The sequence below is a fragment of the Branchiostoma lanceolatum genome, chromosome 2 (genome assembly GCF_035083965.1).
Source record: "Branchiostoma lanceolatum isolate klBraLanc5 chromosome 2, klBraLanc5.hap2, whole genome shotgun sequence".
Lineage (NCBI taxonomy): Eukaryota > Metazoa > Chordata > Leptocardii > Amphioxiformes > Branchiostomatidae > Branchiostoma > Branchiostoma lanceolatum.
Window position 1 is genome coordinate 9,660,880 of NC_089723.1, and position 19,842 is coordinate 9,680,721.

At 43.6% G+C, this 19,842-nt stretch overlaps 1 protein-coding gene and 1 long non-coding RNA gene across 2 annotated transcripts; both read left to right on the forward strand.

Annotated features, from left to right (window-relative positions):
• Window positions 1-2,639: 2,639 nt before the first annotated feature.
• LOC136427397 (putative ammonium transporter sll1017) lies at window positions 2,640-9,721 on the forward strand. Its single transcript, XM_066416223.1, has 8 exons — window positions 2,640-2,934; window positions 4,091-4,407; window positions 6,234-6,375; window positions 7,121-7,344; window positions 7,834-7,975; window positions 8,365-8,544; window positions 8,987-9,139; window positions 9,468-9,721. The coding sequence occupies exons 1-8, from the start codon at window positions 2,712-2,714 to the stop codon at window positions 9,599-9,601; spliced, it is 1,515 nt and encodes a 504-aa protein (XP_066272320.1). The 5' UTR covers window positions 2,640-2,711; the 3' UTR covers window positions 9,602-9,721.
• A 4,419-nt stretch (window positions 9,722-14,140) lies between these two features.
• Window positions 14,141-17,354, forward strand: LOC136427399 (uncharacterized). The gene is made up of 6 exons (XR_010754419.1): window positions 14,141-14,561; window positions 15,244-15,304; window positions 16,017-16,096; window positions 16,258-16,336; window positions 16,431-16,526; window positions 16,811-17,354. It is a non-coding gene; the product is annotated as an uncharacterized lncRNA (long non-coding RNA).
• Window positions 17,355-19,842: the final 2,488 nt, after the last annotated feature.

Sequence of the window (19,842 nt, forward strand, 5' to 3'; positions counted from 1 at the left end):
GTTCAACTGTTCCCATTCATTCTTCTTTGTCGTAAAACTCCTTTTTTTTCCAGTTCATCTTGAATCATCACTGGCTTTCTGTACCCGATCGCCGACTATTGTTCACTGGATGTGGAGTGGCTATGGTTGGCTCAACTCTGACGGGTACGATATTCCTACCAGGTAAGCAAGGAAGGACTGTTGCCATGGTAACAGCAGGGTAGTGGATGGTGCATCGTTCTGACGGGCACACTAAAGGAGAAAGACAACTCTGACAAAGAGTGAAAGAAAACTGTTTCAGACATTATGATTTATATATATAATGATTTAAAATCCTATCTCGATTCTGCTTACCAATCCAAGGCCTAACGTTAACGTTCTAAACTTGCTACCTTTGGTGATAGAACCATCCTGGTTGTCAATATTAGAAATTGATTCGTACTTTGGTTAACCAAGCCTTGTTAAACCTTCTCCCTGCTGACTAATCCTGAAACCAATACAAATTTGAGGAATGCAATTGAATGTTTAATACTGGATCAATACTTTTGTATACTCAGGCGTTTCAAGCGCCCATCCGGCAGCTTTTATTCAATGAGATGAAAAAAGAATACTCATTGAAAAAAAGCTGCCGGATCGGCTCTTAAAACGTCTGAGTATAAAAATGTATTAATCCAGTAGTTAAGATGCAATCTTGTTCTTCTTTTTCTGACCTGGATAACACGTTATATCGATGTCAAATATTCACAAACGCAATACAAATTTGGAGCCAAAAAACGCTACTTTAGCTTTAAGGTTTAACACTTCAAGCATGGTTTGGGTTACTATACGTATTGGCATACGTAATACTTTGATATAAGCTCCTAGCAGTCCCCTGGGCGATTGATGATGACTCGACTACATTGTAACGTTACTGGGGTAAAAACTGCTTACATAACAGGGGGATACGTTACTTCCGTCAACATTGGACCGCGTTCGAACATGCTAACTTTAGATGTGTTCGAATGTGGTGTGCGTCAGAAGCACGTTCTTAGAACGTCGTCAACGTTGACATTCGAATGTGTCAGGTTGCTATGCCAAGATTCCATTGTTTCGCGCGAGTTTCCATAGTGATTCCCAAACTGTTGATACCATAGCTAGTAGTACATAAAATGGTTTCATTTATTTAATCGTCTCCCTACTGCCTTGCTCTGTAGCCAATAGAGAATAGGGCGCCAAACGGCAGTTCATTGTGCTTAAGGTATAGGGGTTTTGTCCCTAAACTCAGCGAGTCTGTCATACAGATTACATATATTATAAGTAATGTATAAGTATACGGCACGTGAAATTACGATATGTTGCTCTATCCCATATGATTGTGTGTAATCAAACTAATTTGTATGCACCTATTCGTTTGTATGTATGTATAGATATAGCGGACCTTACGAAAGTCGCTGTGCTTTTGTTGTGTCAATAAAGATCTTCTTCTTTATATTATCTGCATTACACATACTAATATGGACCTATTACACTTTCATAAAATCCGTCCTCAGGAATTGTAGGAAGCGATGTGATGCACGCCTGCGGAGGAGAGCTGTCGTGATGGAGCCATAGTAGTGGGCTGCAGAAAGTTGAGCAATGATGTTGAAGATCACGCCTTCTCCGGCCCTGGTCACCTTGGGTGAGAAACACAATAATCATTCATCCTGCGTCATCCTTGTACATATAGTTAATAGACAATTGCTGTACATGTTCATGCATTACACAAAAACCTACACCCCCCCCAGCTATACCTATTAATCCTTTTACCTTTAAAACGTTAAAATCTATTTCAACTTCAACTTGAAATATCCCCAGATGACCCCGAGGGGCAAAGTAGGGGGGGGGGGTCCCAGGCTAAGGCGGGCAGGCCTCCAGCCTCGCACGGTAAGACTCAACAGTGTGAGCCATCACAACCGTGCCAGGCATGGCATTCCACTGGGGAATGATACGAGGGAAATATGAATATTTGTATGTGTCGGTTCTGGCGTTGATTGTTTGACATTTAAGATGGTGGCTCCCCGGGTGCACCCCTGGGCTGGTTTCAGTAGACTGTCAGTGTTTATATTGATATGATTGTTAACTAGATTGTAGAAAAAGACCCCTGTCTTTCTCATTGCGGCGTTTTACTGATAAGCGTCGGAGAGTTGGGTGGAAGTCAGACAACCTTGAATCATGTACACGTATACAGCCCCAATGCACTTTGATTCTACATTTTAACGACTATTTGTTGTCTTCTTTGTAGGAATGATGACATACAGGCATGCAAAAAAGGCGTTGCTGGTGGTGCTGAAGCTTAACCCAATACGAAACACGTCCACGCCGAGCCACATCCTGAACATCGCATCAGGACTGAGGGTGATGTCCTGTGTCTGGCAACGACGGAACTCGGGACCGGTCTAGACAGTCAGAAAGGGAGGATTCGGATTGAGACGGAGAGATGTAACAATTTCTACTACGTTTTTCTGTATTCTTCCTTTCCGTTGTTCACTTTTCGCGAATTTCTCCTCAAGCGGCTCAAATTAGGGCGCAAACTGTGAGACGTTCGGGAGTCAGAACGACCCCACGTGATCAGGAACAGGTGCCACAGAGCTCACAGAACGAACAGTTAGATTCTAGAACCGACGGTTAAAGATACAAAAATACATTGTTCTCGATACAGTCGGAATATCCTTCATGTAAAACGTACTCTTACGATCGTAGGGCTGGTTTTCCACATGATGGCGGACGACACTCTCGGGCGGTTAAACGCGACAGAGGCGGCCATCGACCAAATCAACTTCACGCTAGAAGTGTACGGCCGGAGTATGGACACACTGCTGCTCATCCTGTGCGCCTGCCTCATCATGACCATGCAGGCAGGCTTCGCCCTGTTGGAAGTCGGCTCGGTCAAGGTCGCAAACACCTACGCCATCCTGCTCAACAACGTTCTGGACGTTTGTAAGCAACAGGTCTTCGCAGTATCTTTTGTATTCTAACTCCTTACTCATGTTCGTAAAACGTAAATTCGTACCATTTGTGGTTGACTCAAGGTTCGCACCGTTTGAGATTACAAAACATTCGTTGCGTTCCTCGCAAAATATTTCCATCAGGACAAAGGACAAATCATATCATTTATAGACCCGCACAAACCTGCCAAGAGTAAAGACTGTTTAATCATTTTGTCCACAGTGCAAAATGATGTGAAAGTGCAATGGATTAGATACAACTACTGGACATCTAACACTTTGTTCAATCTCTTTCACATCCTTCAACATCTTGGAACACTGTGAAACATTTTTACTAACCCAATTTATCAATACCCTGCTTTTGAAAAGTACCATGTCTTTTTTTTAAATTCTTTTTAAAGAAGAATTTTTCTTTGTTATACAGGCATACATTGAAATCATTGTTACGAATCTTTCGCTTTCAATCAATCTTTTATACATCATTCCTTGCATTGTCTCTCCAACTTGGAAAGATTTTTAACGATCTCTTTTTTTCCCCGATCTGGTTTTGTTAATCAGGAATAACATAATATTTTGTGTAAATTTGTTTTCATACGCCACCAGAGCTCTCAAAGGTAATAGGAAAGTCCGGTCCGTTTTCTTGGCCATGCTGATTTTATTTTTTAAATACCCAAGCATTGTTCCGTCCTAATTTTTAATGGCAGTGCGCTATGGGAGAAAACGGGTTTCTCGGAGACCTAATCTTTGAAAGAACCTTATGTGTAAGGAACCTTGGGTAAAGACAGTACAGAGATGTCAAATTCAAAACCAAAATTGCAAGCACTAGATCTCTCAAGCTGTCAGTTCTTTGAAATGTTCTAAATCTAGATTCTATCCCGCCCATTTTCCCTCAACATGCGGTACAGTTCGACTGAAGAAGAGTATAATACGCTGCCCAATTCGAAATAGCGCCTGTCTTGTATAGAGTCAGCTTATTTTACATAGACAAGCACACTTCAAATGCAATCATGGTTTGTGTGGAGTGTCATACTGCATATTTTACGCCCTTTACATAGTGTTGTGTATTCTGGGATCTTATCCCTATCTCAAACATCTAAGATTGTTACAGCTAGCACCAACGTGGTTAACATGCTGCCTTGTCTCCATAGGTGTTGGCACTTTAGGCTACTTCTTATTCGGATATGCTGTGTCGTATGGCCCAACGACCAGCGGATTCATGGGGACGGACTACTGGGCTCTTCGCCATCTCCCGAACGATGACGCGCTGACCTGGGTATTCTTCCAGTACTCATTTGCCGCCACCGCCACTGCTATCGTGTCCGGGGCTATGGTTGGTCGCACTTCATACCACGCGTACATGATCTACTCTTTCATCATCACCGGCTTCGTGTACCCGACAGTTGTTCACTGGATATGGAGTGGCAATGGCTGGCTCAACTCCGATTTGTATGGTCTCGCCTTCCAGGTAATACCCCCATTCCACAAGGACGGCGGTCTCGCCGCACGCTCTCTGCGACTTATTATTTAACAGAGCGCTCAACGAACTTCATAGATAAAAACGTATCTTTTTACGCTTTGTTTGTTTTGCTGTCTTTTCAGCCAATACTTTTACAGCTTGCACGATATTCCAACTATTAAATCAAGGATTAGACAAATTCGATGTAAGTCGCAGCGAGAGCGCAACACGATCGCCGTCTAGTGGAATGGGGGCCCAAGGAAGAGTAAATTGTTAACATTATGAAAACAAAGTGATGGGCTGAGGTCCAAACAAAAACTATAAAAGGTACCTCAGAAAAATGTTAAAAAACGTGGCGATACCTATTATCGTCCACTTTGGGTTATGTCCACATATAGAGGTGAATCATGTAAAGTATGAATATATGCTCACATGGCGTTAGTCAGGCGGAAAAAAAAGATTACAGATCGTGCATTGCACCTTAAGAAGATAAATGACGTATGAAGATAACCGGACGATGATTGGTACCCAGGGCTCGAATTACTGGGTTCATGTGGTCTTTTGTACACCCGAAATCGGAGCTGTGCACCTATTTTGTTTTTACTGTGGGTGCACTAATTAACCCCTCAATACCATGAGGAACTTGCCTTTATAATAGTAATAGTCTCTATTGCATATTATTGCCGCGATGGGCTAAATGCGCAAATGACCACATGTGGTATATAAGAAGCAAAATGCAAAACACGTATTGATGAAATGCTACACTCTAACAATGAAAAGTAAAAAAACGACAAAACTGTGGACCGTTATTAAACTAATGTTGATCGCCTAATAGTTTATTCTCTTTTGGAAACACTAAAAAAACTACATACTTTGCCCATCATAATTTAAATGTTCGTTCTTACGTGACAACAGGTATATAAATATATTAAATGTGACTTGCTTTGACCTTTTTGGCGACGCTTCAAGAAGGCACCACACAGTTATATTATGTATTTGGTTCCAAGAATTCCATAGATCCCAGCTATGCCGGGTTGGTATGGCCGGAATGTTACTCACACGCGTAGTAGAAACCGGCCAAAGATTCCATGGGATGTCAGATAAGATCTCCCGGGAGGATCAGCCTCCCTCTCTCTCCTCCGCTGCGCAGGGTTTGGCAAATTGACGAGAAATTCCACCTCTGAAGTACAAGAAAAGAACTCTTTAATAAAGTAATTTTTCGGGATTTAGGGAAAGTCATGCCTCTTGTACATTGGGAAAGTAAATCGATTTGTATTCCTGATCGCCACGTTATTTCCGTGTGTGAGGCAGCCCGTTTCCTTGACCGCTCATATGGCTCTGTTTAGAAATTACCGTCACCGATGTGTTACTTCTCTGGACCAATCACCAATACTGTCTCTATGCTCAGAATGGAACTCCAGGCAACTCCTGTCTGAAGGATGGTTTGAATCAAGGATTCGAATTCATCAATAAATTAGTGGAAAAGTCAAAATGTCAAATGTCTCTTGGCTGTCCAACAATAAGTAGCCACATTTTAACCATTAGCCATGCGGCCTGGCACCTTAGTTGCAATGTGTCAAAACATAGCTTTAAAATGTTAATCATAGACACGTCTTATATATAGCCACTCAATCGTCGCCATGGCAATACGTTTTATTGCCTTTTTTGTTGTAGATTTCTTGTCTGATTTTATTGTCTTCAACAGCGATTGACGCTCATCTTCATATAAGGAACAATCGAATAAAAAGTGTGTCTCATTTACAACACATAAGTGGTCACAGGATTTGCATGTTCTTTTATAAACAATAGTTTTGCAGTGACCATGTATTATTTAGGACTTCGGGGGAAGCGGTGTGGTGCACACCACTGGAGGGACAGCTGCACTGATGGGGGCACTTGTACTAGGCCGCAGAAAGTTGACCAAGGAGGTTGCAGAGCACGCCGTCCCCGAGTCCTCCCCAGCCCTGGTCACCTTAGGTGAGAGAAACAATAATCGCATAAATGATGTTGTATTTCCTGTAGTTATGATTGACTGTTGCTGAGTCGTGATTTATAGATTATGTATTACATACCTGCTTCAGACCTCTGCTCATTACTTTATATTGTAATGCGCATGGCTAGGTTTGAGCTCAGGGGACCACTTGAAATATACCAGTGATGTGAATAGAAGTAGAAACTGTATAATTGCTCCTTTGTCTGCCATTTTACGACCATTGATTAATATACATTTTATCTCAAACTGCCACTTTAATGATAGGCAAAGAAAAAGCTTTTTATAGAAGCCACCAAAACTTACCACAACTTCCAAACGTTTACTGACGAAAAGAAAACAAGAACACTGTTAACCTCTCAAAAAATTTTCTCCAAGCAGAGGTTCCGGTCGAGTAGGGTAGGAGTGTCCGGGATTCCCGGGATTCCCGGACACTCCTACCCTACTCGACTGAAACCTCTGCTTGGAGAATACAAAAACCGTCGATTGTATTCCGTAGTAGTTCTTTGAATAGCCATTTGTTCCACTTGTCAAGATTGTCAACTCCGCTGTCTGTACTGTTTGCCATTTATATACATTGTTTCATGTTGCAATTAGACTTCGGCCAAAATTGTAAATAAAATACTTATTCTCTGAAATGGAATTTGTCAGGTAAAATCGTTTATTTATGTAAAAAGTACAAAAGCCCTATTGTTGACTAATACTGACCCATGGTCTGCTGCTGACGAACAGGTTTCTTCATCCTGATGGTCGGCTTCTTCGCCTTCAATGGCAGCTCGGAGGCCCACATATCTCGCCCAGGTGACCCTGAAGCCGTGGCCCGAGCCGTCATCAACACAGCCTTGGCCTGCGCATCTGGTGGTGTAGCCACCCTTCTGTTTGAGCGCGTGGTTCACAAGAAGATCAACGATTTCTATGTGCTGTGTATCGTGGCGAATGGATGCCTTGCAGGAACTGTAAGCTCAGCTTGTACCTAAATGCACTGCACGGCAGGAATTCTCACACTAAGAGCCCTGTCACACATGCGTATATTCAAGTGCGTATGAGTTGCGCATCAACATTTCTTTGGTTTAAGTAAAGTTTGAGGGGAAGAAGTTGTTTTTCACTTTAACCTACCGTTGTGCAGCCTGCCGTATCGAACCAAAGAAATGACTTCTTCGGCTGCAAACTTAACCTAAACCAAAAACATGTTCATCCGCAACGGAATTGCATGTACACACAAGTGTGACAGGGGCTTTACATGTTGCTGTGCCACAGGAAAGATTTTCTGTGTACTTTTCGTTTGACGGTAAAGGCAAAAGAAACCAAAGAAATAATAAAAGATCTCTACCCCACGACTAATGTAGTTTGTTCCTTAAGACTGTATATTCTGCATATGTTTGAATCAAGAGCATGTTTTTTTCAGACCATGCCTGTTAGCAAAAATGACCCCATATTTCGTCCAGGTTTCAATCTGCGCTGCCGTCAACGTTGCGACAACGTACAGCACTTTATTCATTGGATCTTCCGGGGCCATTATTCACTGCCTGTGGTCCATAAGCCTGCACAAGTTTACTCCGATCGAGGACCCCGTGGATGCCACTGCAGGTTAGACAATTGCATGGATGTAGCAACATTTATTCTCAGACTCATCTAGTCTTATTGTTACATATCGGTATCATAGATTATCATTGTCACTTACGCTATACATGTTACATTTTCTATGTAGTCCTGCTGATGAAAAAATTAAGAAAACAGATACACGCTCCAAGGGCTGGGGGTCACCAGATCTGACTGGAGGATCTACGCCGAGAGAAGACAAACCTGGCGTGATCTAGCCACGCATGTCTGTAGCCACTATGCATACTTCGCGAATGATTGATTGATTGATTGATCATGTCCTATACATAAATCAACACCAGTTTTACAGGCATGTGGTATCAGGTAGTAGAGATAGCAAAGCAGTCTAATAAAATGACCCCTGTTTATTCCCACAGTGCACCTGGCACCTGGAATTTGGGGTGTAATTATTTGCCCCTTCGTGGACAAGAACAAGGGTATCTTCTACTGTGGCTATGCTGGACAGTACGCTGCCTGGCGTCAACTGGGAGTCCATGTGGGTGGGCTTGTGTGCATCATCGGATACACAGCTGTGACCACTTTCATCATCTTCACCAGTAAGTTCCTCTGGTCCCCTCCTGCTGAACTTGAAATCCAAACTTTCCCCACACCGATCTTAGATAAGCAATGGTTAATATAGATGAAGTATAGAATAAGGTGAGATTGCTTTTGAACGTGCTATAAAACGTATGCCTCCAAACTTAGCCATGAAACGCATCCTATTGCAAAATTAGACCCCCTTTCTCACTAGATGGTGCTTCCACTGCGACCTTGAGGCGATTAAGGTGGATTTGTGTTACCTTTGATTCTATAATTGGAACATCATGCAAAATGCAAAAGTATGACTGAAAGCACAGTGATACACACAAAGCGTAAAAATATTTGTTCTTTTTCTGCGAAATTCGTTGAGAGCTCTGGTCGCAGAGAGAGCGCGGCTAGAGCGCCGTCCCAGTGGAATGCGGGCATTACCAATGAAGCCTTCTGAATTTTCTTTTTCAGTATTTGACAAGTTGAAACTGCTCCGGTCACATCAGGAGAAGTTTGAGCACGCGGAAGCCTTGAGGATTCACGAAGAAGAGCTGGCCAAACAGAGTCACCATGGCTTTTTCCATGACGTTTTTCATCATCATGAACACCATGAACACCATGACGGTAATGATATTATATCTTATGCAGACCCAAACACATACAGTTGTCAGCACACTGTGTTAATATGAATTCTCTCATCATGTTGTATACAAATCATTATTTTGGTCATTGGATTATACGTTTCAGATTAACAGTAATCCTTTTTGTAGAAATCCCTATGAGCTGATTGGACCAATTACACAATGTATCTGAAAAGGATAAGGGGAATGACTGAATTTTCTAGAATTGTAATTAATCAAGAAGAGATTTTGCACCATGGCCGAATGCACACAATGTGCTTCTAGTCGCTCTGTCCAGTATAGTTTTTCATTCTTTTTCGTTACTTCCTCAGCTGCACCTGCACGGAAGAAGAGCGTCTCCTCTGCATTTGATGATGCTGTAAGAACAAGCGAGGCTGATGTGGTCGTCACAGTTAACTCTGGGCAGTCTTTGGATGAGTCAGTGATCCAGGAGAGCGTGTTTTAGACAGTTTACGTGCACGACTGGCAAATTCTTGCAGCATCAATGAATAATGTTCCGTCTGTTTATACTACAACATTTTTTACTCGGAAACACTATTCAATAAAATCTCCCGTGCTGCTGCTATCTTAGTCCACTTACACATTTTTTCGCGAGATGTTTTCTTACGTGAAGCTGGTATGGCCATGTTGATTTGATTATGTGGATGACATCCGTGCGCGCATCAATTTTCGCCCGTTTAAAAAAGTTTTCGGCCATACTGTAAATTATACAAAGCAGCTGCAAAATAAAAAAATCCATGCTGTGAATATGTAGGAAAACGAAAACTTATGTCGTAAAATGCCAAAGTCATGTAGAAGATGTGAAATAAGAAAAATCTATTATTCGGTATACCATACACTGTGGTAAGTTTCGTTCAACCTTTCTGACCACGTAGATTTCAGATTGAAGGCAACTTTTTTTGCTATTTTTTTTTTAAATTTGCACGTTCTCATCAGTTTTGAGATTCCCAGAGTATGTCATCCATATAATCAAATCAACATGGCCTAACGTTGAATGTAGCAAGGTCATTCAGGCCCAATCTTCATTATCGCTAGTGCGTATATTCAAGTCCGTATGAGTTGCGCATTTACATTTTTTGTCTTAGGTAAAGTTTGCGGCCGAAAAAGAAATCGTGTTTTTTTTCGGTTCGATAACCACCATGCGAAAACCAGGCTGCACAACGGTGGGCCAAAGTTAAAACAATTTTGTCCCCTAAACCATAATGTTAATACGCAACTCATACGGACTTGAATATACGCACAAGTGCAAACGGACCCTAACGGAGAGCACGCTTGATGCGATCAATACTAAAGCCCACCTCACACTTGCGCGTATATACAAGTCCGCATGAGTTGCGTATTAACATTGTTTAAGGTTAAGTTTGCAGCCGAAGAAGAAATTTCGTTGGTTCGAATACTAGGCTGCACGGCGGTGGGTCAAAGTAACAAAAACAAAAAAAATTCCCGCAAACTTTACTTGATCAAGCATTATGCCCCTGTGACATGGTACTAAAAGCAACAAAGATAGATTTTAGCGTAATAGCCAAGCAGATCCATTCATCATTCTCTTCTTCACATCAGTGGATTTAGTGGCCGGCTCAGGAACGGATATGGCTTTTATCTCCGGCGCTTTGAAGTACTGAAAGTAGAAATCTTCAATGTGCAGTCTTTTATATGGATGAACAGTTGTCAACAAATGATATTCAGATGAAACAAAGCAAACTTAACAAAGTTATGTCAACTTATGTTCATCATCACATTGTCCAAACTTTAACTGCCTAGAGGATTTACAGCAGTGTACTATAAGCCTAGAATCTGCATCCACTGCACGTATCAGACCAACATAGCCTGCAACACAATGACAATCTATCTGTAACTCATCAAAGTGTAACTACACAGCCCCATAAAACTACTGTGTCGTGACTATGAAACGTGACCGAATTCAAGAATATGCTTCCCCTGTCACATCAGTAGGCCCTAAGTGGTCGATTGGATGTATCAGCAAGGCAATGGTGACTAAGAGTCAAGTCTGGGTCAACGTGAGAGAATAACAACCAAACTATTGAATGTTTCTCCAGAAGTTGTAATTTCCATGTCATAATTTTACATCAATATGATACAGGAAAGTCGCGCAGAATCTAAAATACAATCATCACGTATATATAATAAACGTGTGTATCTAACTACATTGCATGTATTAAACTCACATATCGCTCGTTCTCATTTTAATGTACGCATTTTGTAACTTCCGTTAACGTTCGAAGTAAGACGTTCCTGACACTAAGACGTGCCACATATAAGATGTCAAGCTGTCGTTTTTAAAAGCCAGAAAAGTTTTAAGTCATCTTAATAACGACACTTTGGCACCTTATATGTGGCATATCTTCATGTCGCGAACGTCTTACGTCGAGAGACTCGTGCACAACAGGCTCAACACGTACCTCACGAGACAACAACTTATTGAACCCTAAACAGTCTGGCTTCAACAAAGGAGATGGGACGGTTCTACTATTACTCCGACTAATTGACGACTGGGCAAAATTGATAAACGACCCAATTATATTGCTTGTACCGCCGCGGTGTTCTTGGAAGTGAGACGCGCCTTCGATACTGTATGGCACGACGGCTTCATCTACAGACTATCCCGATACAGAGTCCACGGCCCACTCAGTGACTGGTTCTCCGACTACTTATCAGATCGCCAACAACGCGTGGTTACCAACGGCGTAACGTCTTCATGGGGATACACAACAGCTGGTGTACCACAGGGCAGCATCCTTGGACCGTTGCTGTTCGTGATTTATGAGCTACTCAGCAACGCCAACATAAATTGTTTTGCGGATGACACTTCATTGTATAACTCTGCCGTCGAAGTTTCCTACACGACTGCGACTTGTGCCTCGTTCCCAACTGGTTCAATGACTCAGGGTGTTGCAGTTACACCCTGACAAGTTGTGTGTATCAAGGCTTTCCAGAGCAAAGTCAAATTGCCCCCTATTTACATAGCAGGACAGCTTGGTGAAAAAGTGACCTGCTATACACATCTAGGAGTCACAATTCACTATACTCTGCGTTGGAAGGAACACGTAGAAACGGTCTCCAGCAAGTCGAAGGTAGGGCTGCTAAACAAACTCCAAAGCAGGCTACCTTGTCAAGCCTTTGAAATTACCTACAGCACCCTTGTGCGCACGAAGCTGAAATATTCTTCTTTTCGGAAACATTAGTACTAGGGGTGGGTACCGGTACTGTGTACCGGTACAAAACCGTTTTTTTTTTATGGACCGGTAAAAAAAAAACGGTCCAGAAAATCAGTGGACCGACCTATGGACCGATTAGAAAATTCACAGTACCAGGCTACCAATAGACTGTCACATAACCTGTCTAAGAATATACAAAACAGTAGATTTAACGAGTCGTGGTTGCTCTTATTCGTTAGCTGTTAATCATATCTAGATGAGCCAACAGACGGCGCGGAGAGTATAGTTAATTTTGAGACAAAGTGCGAACCTAAGAAATGATATTGTTCCAGACATGACGTTAGTGATCCGACACATGCATGCACTTGCACTCAAGTAAGTTTACACCCGAAGTAAGGACACCCAAACAAACTACAAATCAGTTAACCGATATTTGTTTCATTCTTGTGTGCCTATAGCCAGCACATTTTACTTGGTTTTTGTTTTAGTTTTCTGATAAACCAGCAAATACTTAGAACTACTGAAAGCTGTTAAGCGTCTCAAGCAGGATTATTTGTTAGTCATAATGTCTAGTTGTCAACTGCTATTACATTATGCTCTAAGAAAGACAATTTCGCTCTGAATCTCTTTTGTGAGATAAAAATTACATCGTTACATATTCGTTTCTTTTTTGCACATTAGTGTGCACCGAAAATAGTCATATCATTCTAATATACAATTTGAACATAATTTGTAGGACTCACAGATACCTTTACTTGTGTCTCGCTCTTCAAAATATGATGTACTGCGACACTACTATGATCAGGCACAGGTACAGGTCCGGACCTGGACCTGATCCCCTGGACCGGACCTGAATTTTCTGTACCGGTCAGTACTCACCCCTAATTAGTACCACTGCCAACAAGTCTCTTGACCAATTGCAGTACCATGCAGGTCGCCTTGTCTCAGGTGCGAAGGCACGCCGCAAGGTAAACTCCTGAAAGAACTAGAGTATGATAGTCTCGCAGCCAGAAGAGACGGATTACTGATAATGTACAAACTAGTATCCGGTTCTGTCCCATCCCACCTCCAGCTGTTAATTCCCACTAACAGAGCAGCCAAAGGCAGCTAAATCTCTGCCTACGCCGGAACGATGCACACACGCATGTTCCTAGATCCAGGACCTACGTATAAAAAGAGCTTTGTTCTATATACTACTCGTCTCTGGAATAGCCATCAGAAGGAAATGAATTCGAAGTAAGTTGCTTTCTTCATTCTGTTCAAACAGAAGTGTGGAGCCCACATGTTGTCAACTCGCCATCATCAGAAGTATCGTAGCCTTGGTGATCGCCGGAGCAACATTCTTGCCACTATATAGCTAAATTCCGTATTGGCTGGTGTAGCTGTGCATCTTTCTTTTCTCTTCCACTCAGAGACGTAGGTCAGAGCGACTTAAATCACGGAAAGCAACGGACCAAGAGCCGGCGGGAGTGCAGGGTTCCGCATTGGTCAGTCAGATTGATGCGATTGGCGGGGTGAACCCGTGTCAATGTCGGCGCCTGATGACCCACATCAGCGCGCCTGATGACCCACATCAGCGCGCCTGATGACCCACATCAGCGCGCCTGATGACCCACATCAGCGCGCCTGATAACCCACATCAGCGCGCCTGATGACCCACATCAGCGCGCCTGATGACCCACATCAGCGCGCCTGATGACCCACATCAGCGCGCCTGATGACCTACATCAGCGCGCCTGATAACCCACGTAGTAGCAACATATTTGACGGATATTTTGCACTTTTACCTCGACTCTCCATCTGAGATCTACTCCGAGCAAGAGTATATATTATATTTCGTCTGTCGTGGCCCTACATCCGGGACATCGTCTGTGGCGGCCAAATCGCCTGTGGTGGCCATATTACGTCACTGCAACTTCACAGACCAAGATGGCGGCTTCGGATGGCGAGAACAGAGTGGCGAGGACGGAATTTGACGTGATAACCCTAATTCTGCTGGAAGTCCATGTCGTTTTGTGTACTACGTGAGGTTTTATAATTCTTCAGCATTACGATGGCATGTTTCATGGCCTAGTTTGCCATAATATGACTGTACTATTACTCATTTTGGAGCAGAAGATCGTACTACGATCAAGTGTAACCCAGCACATAGAGAGCACGTCTATAGCGAAACAACAACAACAAAGCTATGAACAGCAATGTAAAAGATCCATCTTGCAGTTCACCAAGGTAAGATTATATAATTGTGTGCAATGCACTAATCTAGGAGCCATCCACAATTCATATTCATTAATTAACTACTTATTTTTCTAGTCCTATAATATCAGGTGTATTTGCAGCCAGTGCCACAGGCAGGTACCCAATGTGTAGGGTAATGAGGCTGTTTAACGTGTTCGAGGCACCTCCTCGAGCACGGGACCCCCGTTTTACGTCCCTCCCGGAAGACAATTTCGTGGAAAGCTTCGTGAGGCTACAGCAATCCGGACGTCCTTGGTTCTGATTCTGATTCTGATCATGATTCTGATCATGTTGTGATCTGTATAATTTACTATGAATTATTATAACTTATATTGTATATTAAAACTTTTATCATATTAGTTATAAAATAGTTTGTAATAAAGTATACAGATCACATGCATGTTTCATTTGCTCTTCCGGCTTCGTAAGATTTGGTGAGTTTAAGTCACAAAACAGAAGTTTGGGAATTTCAAGATTATGTACCGTAAATTGTATACTGGTAACTGTATTACTATACTATTTAAGGTTTAGCAATGGTTCACAATGTGTTTTACTGTAAAAATGTTCTTTGTACTTCTCTGATCTCCAAGTACCTATGGTCTTAGTCCCAGGTAACAGAGTATTGAGCATTTCCTGATAATTAAATGTGTTTTATTTACTTTTGTGCTCCTAGGGTATAACTATGGCTCTGCAAGACACATCCGGCTGGCTGGAAAAACAAGCTGTGTAATGAGGTAATTTTGCCTGTAGAATCTTTTCACTGAGAAAGTTTAATAAAGGCCTCTTGCTTTTATACTTGTACTTTACCAACTATTATACTTGTACTTTCTGGGCTTGAAATACTGGGTGCATGTGCACTTTTGTGCACCCATAATTGCAAGGACATGCACACTCTAGCTGAACTCAACTGGCTTAACAATAAAGTAAGCATGCTTATGTGTTCATGTACCTTGTAGAAAATCTTTTTACACACAGTGAGTAAGAAAATATAGAGACTAGGGTGGAAGTCCATTTGTGTTGACATTCAAATACCAACAACACTTGAATGATACACAGTGTTTGTGCTATATGGTAGTGCTATGTTCATCATTTTAACTGCAAACTCATACTAGTCATAGTATTACAGTACACATGAGACATGACTTTCAACCATGAACCCTCCTAACCTGAAATTAATTCCTCACAAACATAAAACAGAAGTTAAATTCATTTGTTTAACATATAAATGTACAATGAAGTTTTCCATTTGCATTATTTAAAGATTGTTTTTCTTTATCTTCAACACTTATCAATGTTTACATGAATAGGATTATGGACAGTGGTAATATTCAGGTGGGTGTATACCTTGGTACAATTAGTATTTTACTTCGTAAACAGATGTTAAGTCTCCATAGCCCTATGTTTTGGTATTCTGTGTTTACTTTGTGATTTATGTGTTGTGTTCAGGTATTGGACATGAGAAGCAAATGCATCAAGTATTATGACTCCATGGGTGGGAAGAACAGCAAAGGCATCAATGCTCTTCGGTGAGTGAGAACAGTTTAGTTATGGGTTGATTTATTTTGTCTTTTACCATGCAATGGTATTGTTCACCATACATGTAGCTTCACTATCCAGAAAACATTTGGACTGAGAACATTAACGTACCGCTGTCTAAACCTTTGCTTTGTTTTTACTTTATCACTAGCGATTACCAACAAGCAGAGCACAAGGACAAGAAGGAAAGCAACTTGGACTTGTCTGATTGGACATCACAGTATCCTGAGGTAAAACTGACAGTTTGCTTGTTATTTTAGGATGTTCTTTAGGTAAGAGTCTGTTCGTCTATCTGATACTGTTGGATCTCTGTTTCTTCTGCAGAACATCCCACAGCAGATGAATGCTAGCGACTGTTGAGTGTTTGCCTGTAAATTTGCTGAGTACGCCAGTCGGGACACAAGCATAAGCTTTGACCAGGTAGGCATCATTCTGCTCTATGATTCTATGAATATGTTCGCATTGGCTTATGATAAAAAGGGCTATGTAAGTTGGTATCTAGACCTTACTAGAATAGTGTTTGCAATCCATGTTTGAGGGTTTGAGGAAAATTTGGTAATACGCTGGATTCATACCATATTCCCACTCTTGGCCAGTTGTAGCACTGTGAATCCATTATAACAGTTCAATTTGAGTACATTTCAGCGTTTTTTCATTGTCTCCCATCCATGATTGACAAACAAGTACTGTATTTCTCCTTACAGACACGCATGCCTTACTTCAGAAGGAGCATGGTATAGGAGATCCTGAACACCAAGTTGTTATAATAGCAGCAGTCCACTTATATTAGTGACCATTATGTAAATGTGACAAATTTTTACAGAACAAGCTACAGACAGTGTGCTGTCAATGCCATGTCATTTTCTAATCGAGATTAATGTATCATTGATATCAGGAGCATGGTAGCTGGTTGCATACGGAGAAAGTGACAACAAATCAATGTGAATATCTTTCATATGTATGGAAAACATCTTCACAGTTTGCTTTTCTTGTATAAAGTTGATTGCATCATTGATATCAGGAGCATGGTAGCCGGTCGTATATGCTTTTGGAGAAAGTGACCCAAATGCAGTGTGTATGTTTATTTTATTTTGTGGTCGGAAAAACATCTTTGATATGACTTTCCACAGTCTGCTTTTCTATAATAAGTATAGGTATACTGTTAATTGCATCATTGTGCCTTTTTTAAGTCAGCTACAGGCAAGAAAGTCTGTGTTCCTATCCTGAAATAAAGTTCTAAGACCTTTCCACCCTGCATGTCAATCACTATAGTTGTTTTTTATGATTACACCCTTGATGCATGTGAAGCACATGACATTTTATAATACTGATACTAGTAATAGGTGAAATTCAAAAGGATTTTTCACACCCATTACATTTACAGCACCCTGCTGATGGATATTGAAATAGAATGAGTGTTATGAAAATGACAGAGACCGAAAAGTCCAGTTATAAATGCTCTTTCACAGTAAAGAGTCAGCACTTTGAATTTCAGCCTCTCCAGGCACTCTAACAATGCCCTGGGGGCGTGGCTCTTTGTGAGATAAGTTCAATTTCATCTAATCCTGGCAGCCTGACTTAAGCATGCCCTGGGGGCGTGGCTAAACAAGCACATCGGTGTAAATATAGAATGATACTGGGAATAATGTAATAGTACATGGGTAGTGTAGAGTCTAAAAGTCTAGTTATAGACTGACTACATGTAATGTATGTATGAAAAATACAGTATACAGTTCACCATTAATTTGGAAAGCGTTATGTCTCGAGCTCTGTCATGAAGAGGAGTGAAGTGTGAAGAAGACCACCTGTCCAAGAATACTGCTTTTCTTCGGTCCCAGGGTGGTCGTCTTAGTATTGTATACTTTGTGTACTTATTGGGAAATATCTTCGACATCTCTCCATAAAATGTGGGCTTCATAGACAGTAGTAATCACATATTAGAGCGGAACTGAAACTTTCGAGAGAGAGAGAGAGAGAGAGCGGCATGACGCGATTGAAGGTTAAACCGACCCTCAGCCAGACGTTGCCCCGGGACGGACCCTGGGCCGCAGAGTGCCTTCGAAGAGTCCTGCAATTCACATTACTTCTCGCAGCTGGTTGTGTTCTTCATCGACACAAGAGCCAAGTGACCAACCGCTAAATGTTGTCGTTTTTCTTTGATTTTTCATCAAAAGCCTCCTGGCACCGTCGTTTCAGAGACAGGAAAGTCGCCCTTCCAGGTAAAGGACGGCGAACAAGTGGAAGGGCTGGGAGTCGCACCGCGAACCGGGACCCGTCGGGAAGACCGCTGCGCCCCCTAGACTCCGGCCGGGCCGGGCCAGGAATGACGGACTCGATTGCGCCCGCCCTTCTCTTGAAGACCTCGGTGAGGGTGACAACCAGTCGTCGCCGGTGGCTGGGCTACCGAGAGCATTTCTCGCCCTCTGCATGCCCGAAGGAGGCCTTGGACCGCGGGACACCCGCTCGAAGTCCGACGCTTAAGGATAGGTCATTCGGCCGCTAAACCGATTGCATCGAGGCACAGACCACAACGCCGTGCCGGGGTGCCAGAGAAAAGCCGTCTTACCTCGGCCCCGCCGTGAGACTCAACCATACCACGCAGACTCACGACGCGACGCCCCTCCGCCAGGATGTTGGCGCCTCAGTTGCGCTCGCCCGCCCAAACTTTTCACCGGGAGGACCTGACTCCGTCCTCGACGAGGCTACTCGGGGCGGCTCGCTGGTTTAGCCGGGTAGGGAACGACGGGAACTCGAGGCGCCCGACAAAGCTCCAAGGGACGCCAAGCGGGTCGGCATGGGCGATCCTGACCTGCACTGTCCAGGATGTCTGTCCGCGCCCCGCCGGCCGAGCATGGATGGCAAGACCGATCGGCCGGCGTCGAGGTGTGAAGACTCACCAAACTTCTTCCGTGCGGAGCGCTGTGACCAGTTCGACGGCAGCCACGTCCCCGCGGAATGTGCCTGGTGCCTTCGGGTCTCGCTGCGCCCGCTGTCGGACCGAGGGCAGTCAATCGACCGCCACGCTGCCCCACGCCTTTCGGGACAGGGGCCGGGCACTTTCCCCTTCGCGTGTTGTTTCCGCCGCGAAGGACTGTTCCCAGTGCGTTACAACGGCCCGCACGTCACCGGCAACGGGTACGACACGCAGGGCGGCCGGAGTCAGCGGCGACGTCCGGTCTCCCACCCGACACGGACTAAGGAGTCTAACGCGTAGGCGAGTCATTGGATGTGGAACGAAATCGGAGGCGCGTCCGTCGGTCCGAGGTGGGATCCCTGCCGCCGCCGCTCGAGTGGAGCCGGACCTGGAATGCGAGTGGTAAGCAGTACTGGCGTTGCGGGATGAACCGAACGCCGGGTTAAGGGAGCGCCCGACTGGACGCTCATCAGGCCCCAGAAAAGGCATTGGTCGATACAGACAGCAGGACGGTGGCCATGGAAGTCAGAATCAGCTGGAACAACTCACCTGCCCAATCAACTAGCCCTGAAAATGGATGCGCCGGAGCGTCGAGCCCATGCCCGGCCGTCGCGGCAGTCTGCTCCGGCCGAGCCAGGCCGCGACGAATTGAAGGGCCGCCACAGTGAGCGCCGAAACCTAGGGCGCGGGCCGCCCGCGGGTTTATCGAAAGGCACATCTAATTCGCGAACGCGGAGATGGGCGCCCGGCCTCGCACCGGGTCGTCCAGTGTGGCCAGACAAGCGAACCCGGAGACGTCGGTCTTGGCCTTGGCTTAGACCG

Bases quoted from the DNA above. Each gene is read 5' to 3' on its own strand.
- LOC136427397 (XM_066416223.1), top strand. From the start codon at position 2,712: ATGATGGCGGACGACACTCTCGGGCGGTTAAACGCGACAGAGGCGGCC. The intron at 2,935-4,090 runs GTAAGCAACAGG...TTGTCTCCATAG, and splicing joins CAACAACGTTCTGGACGTTT to GTGTTGGCACTTTAGGCTAC. The intron at 7,976-8,364 runs GTTAGACAATTG...TTATTCCCACAG, and splicing joins CCCCGTGGATGCCACTGCAG to TGCACCTGGCACCTGGAATT.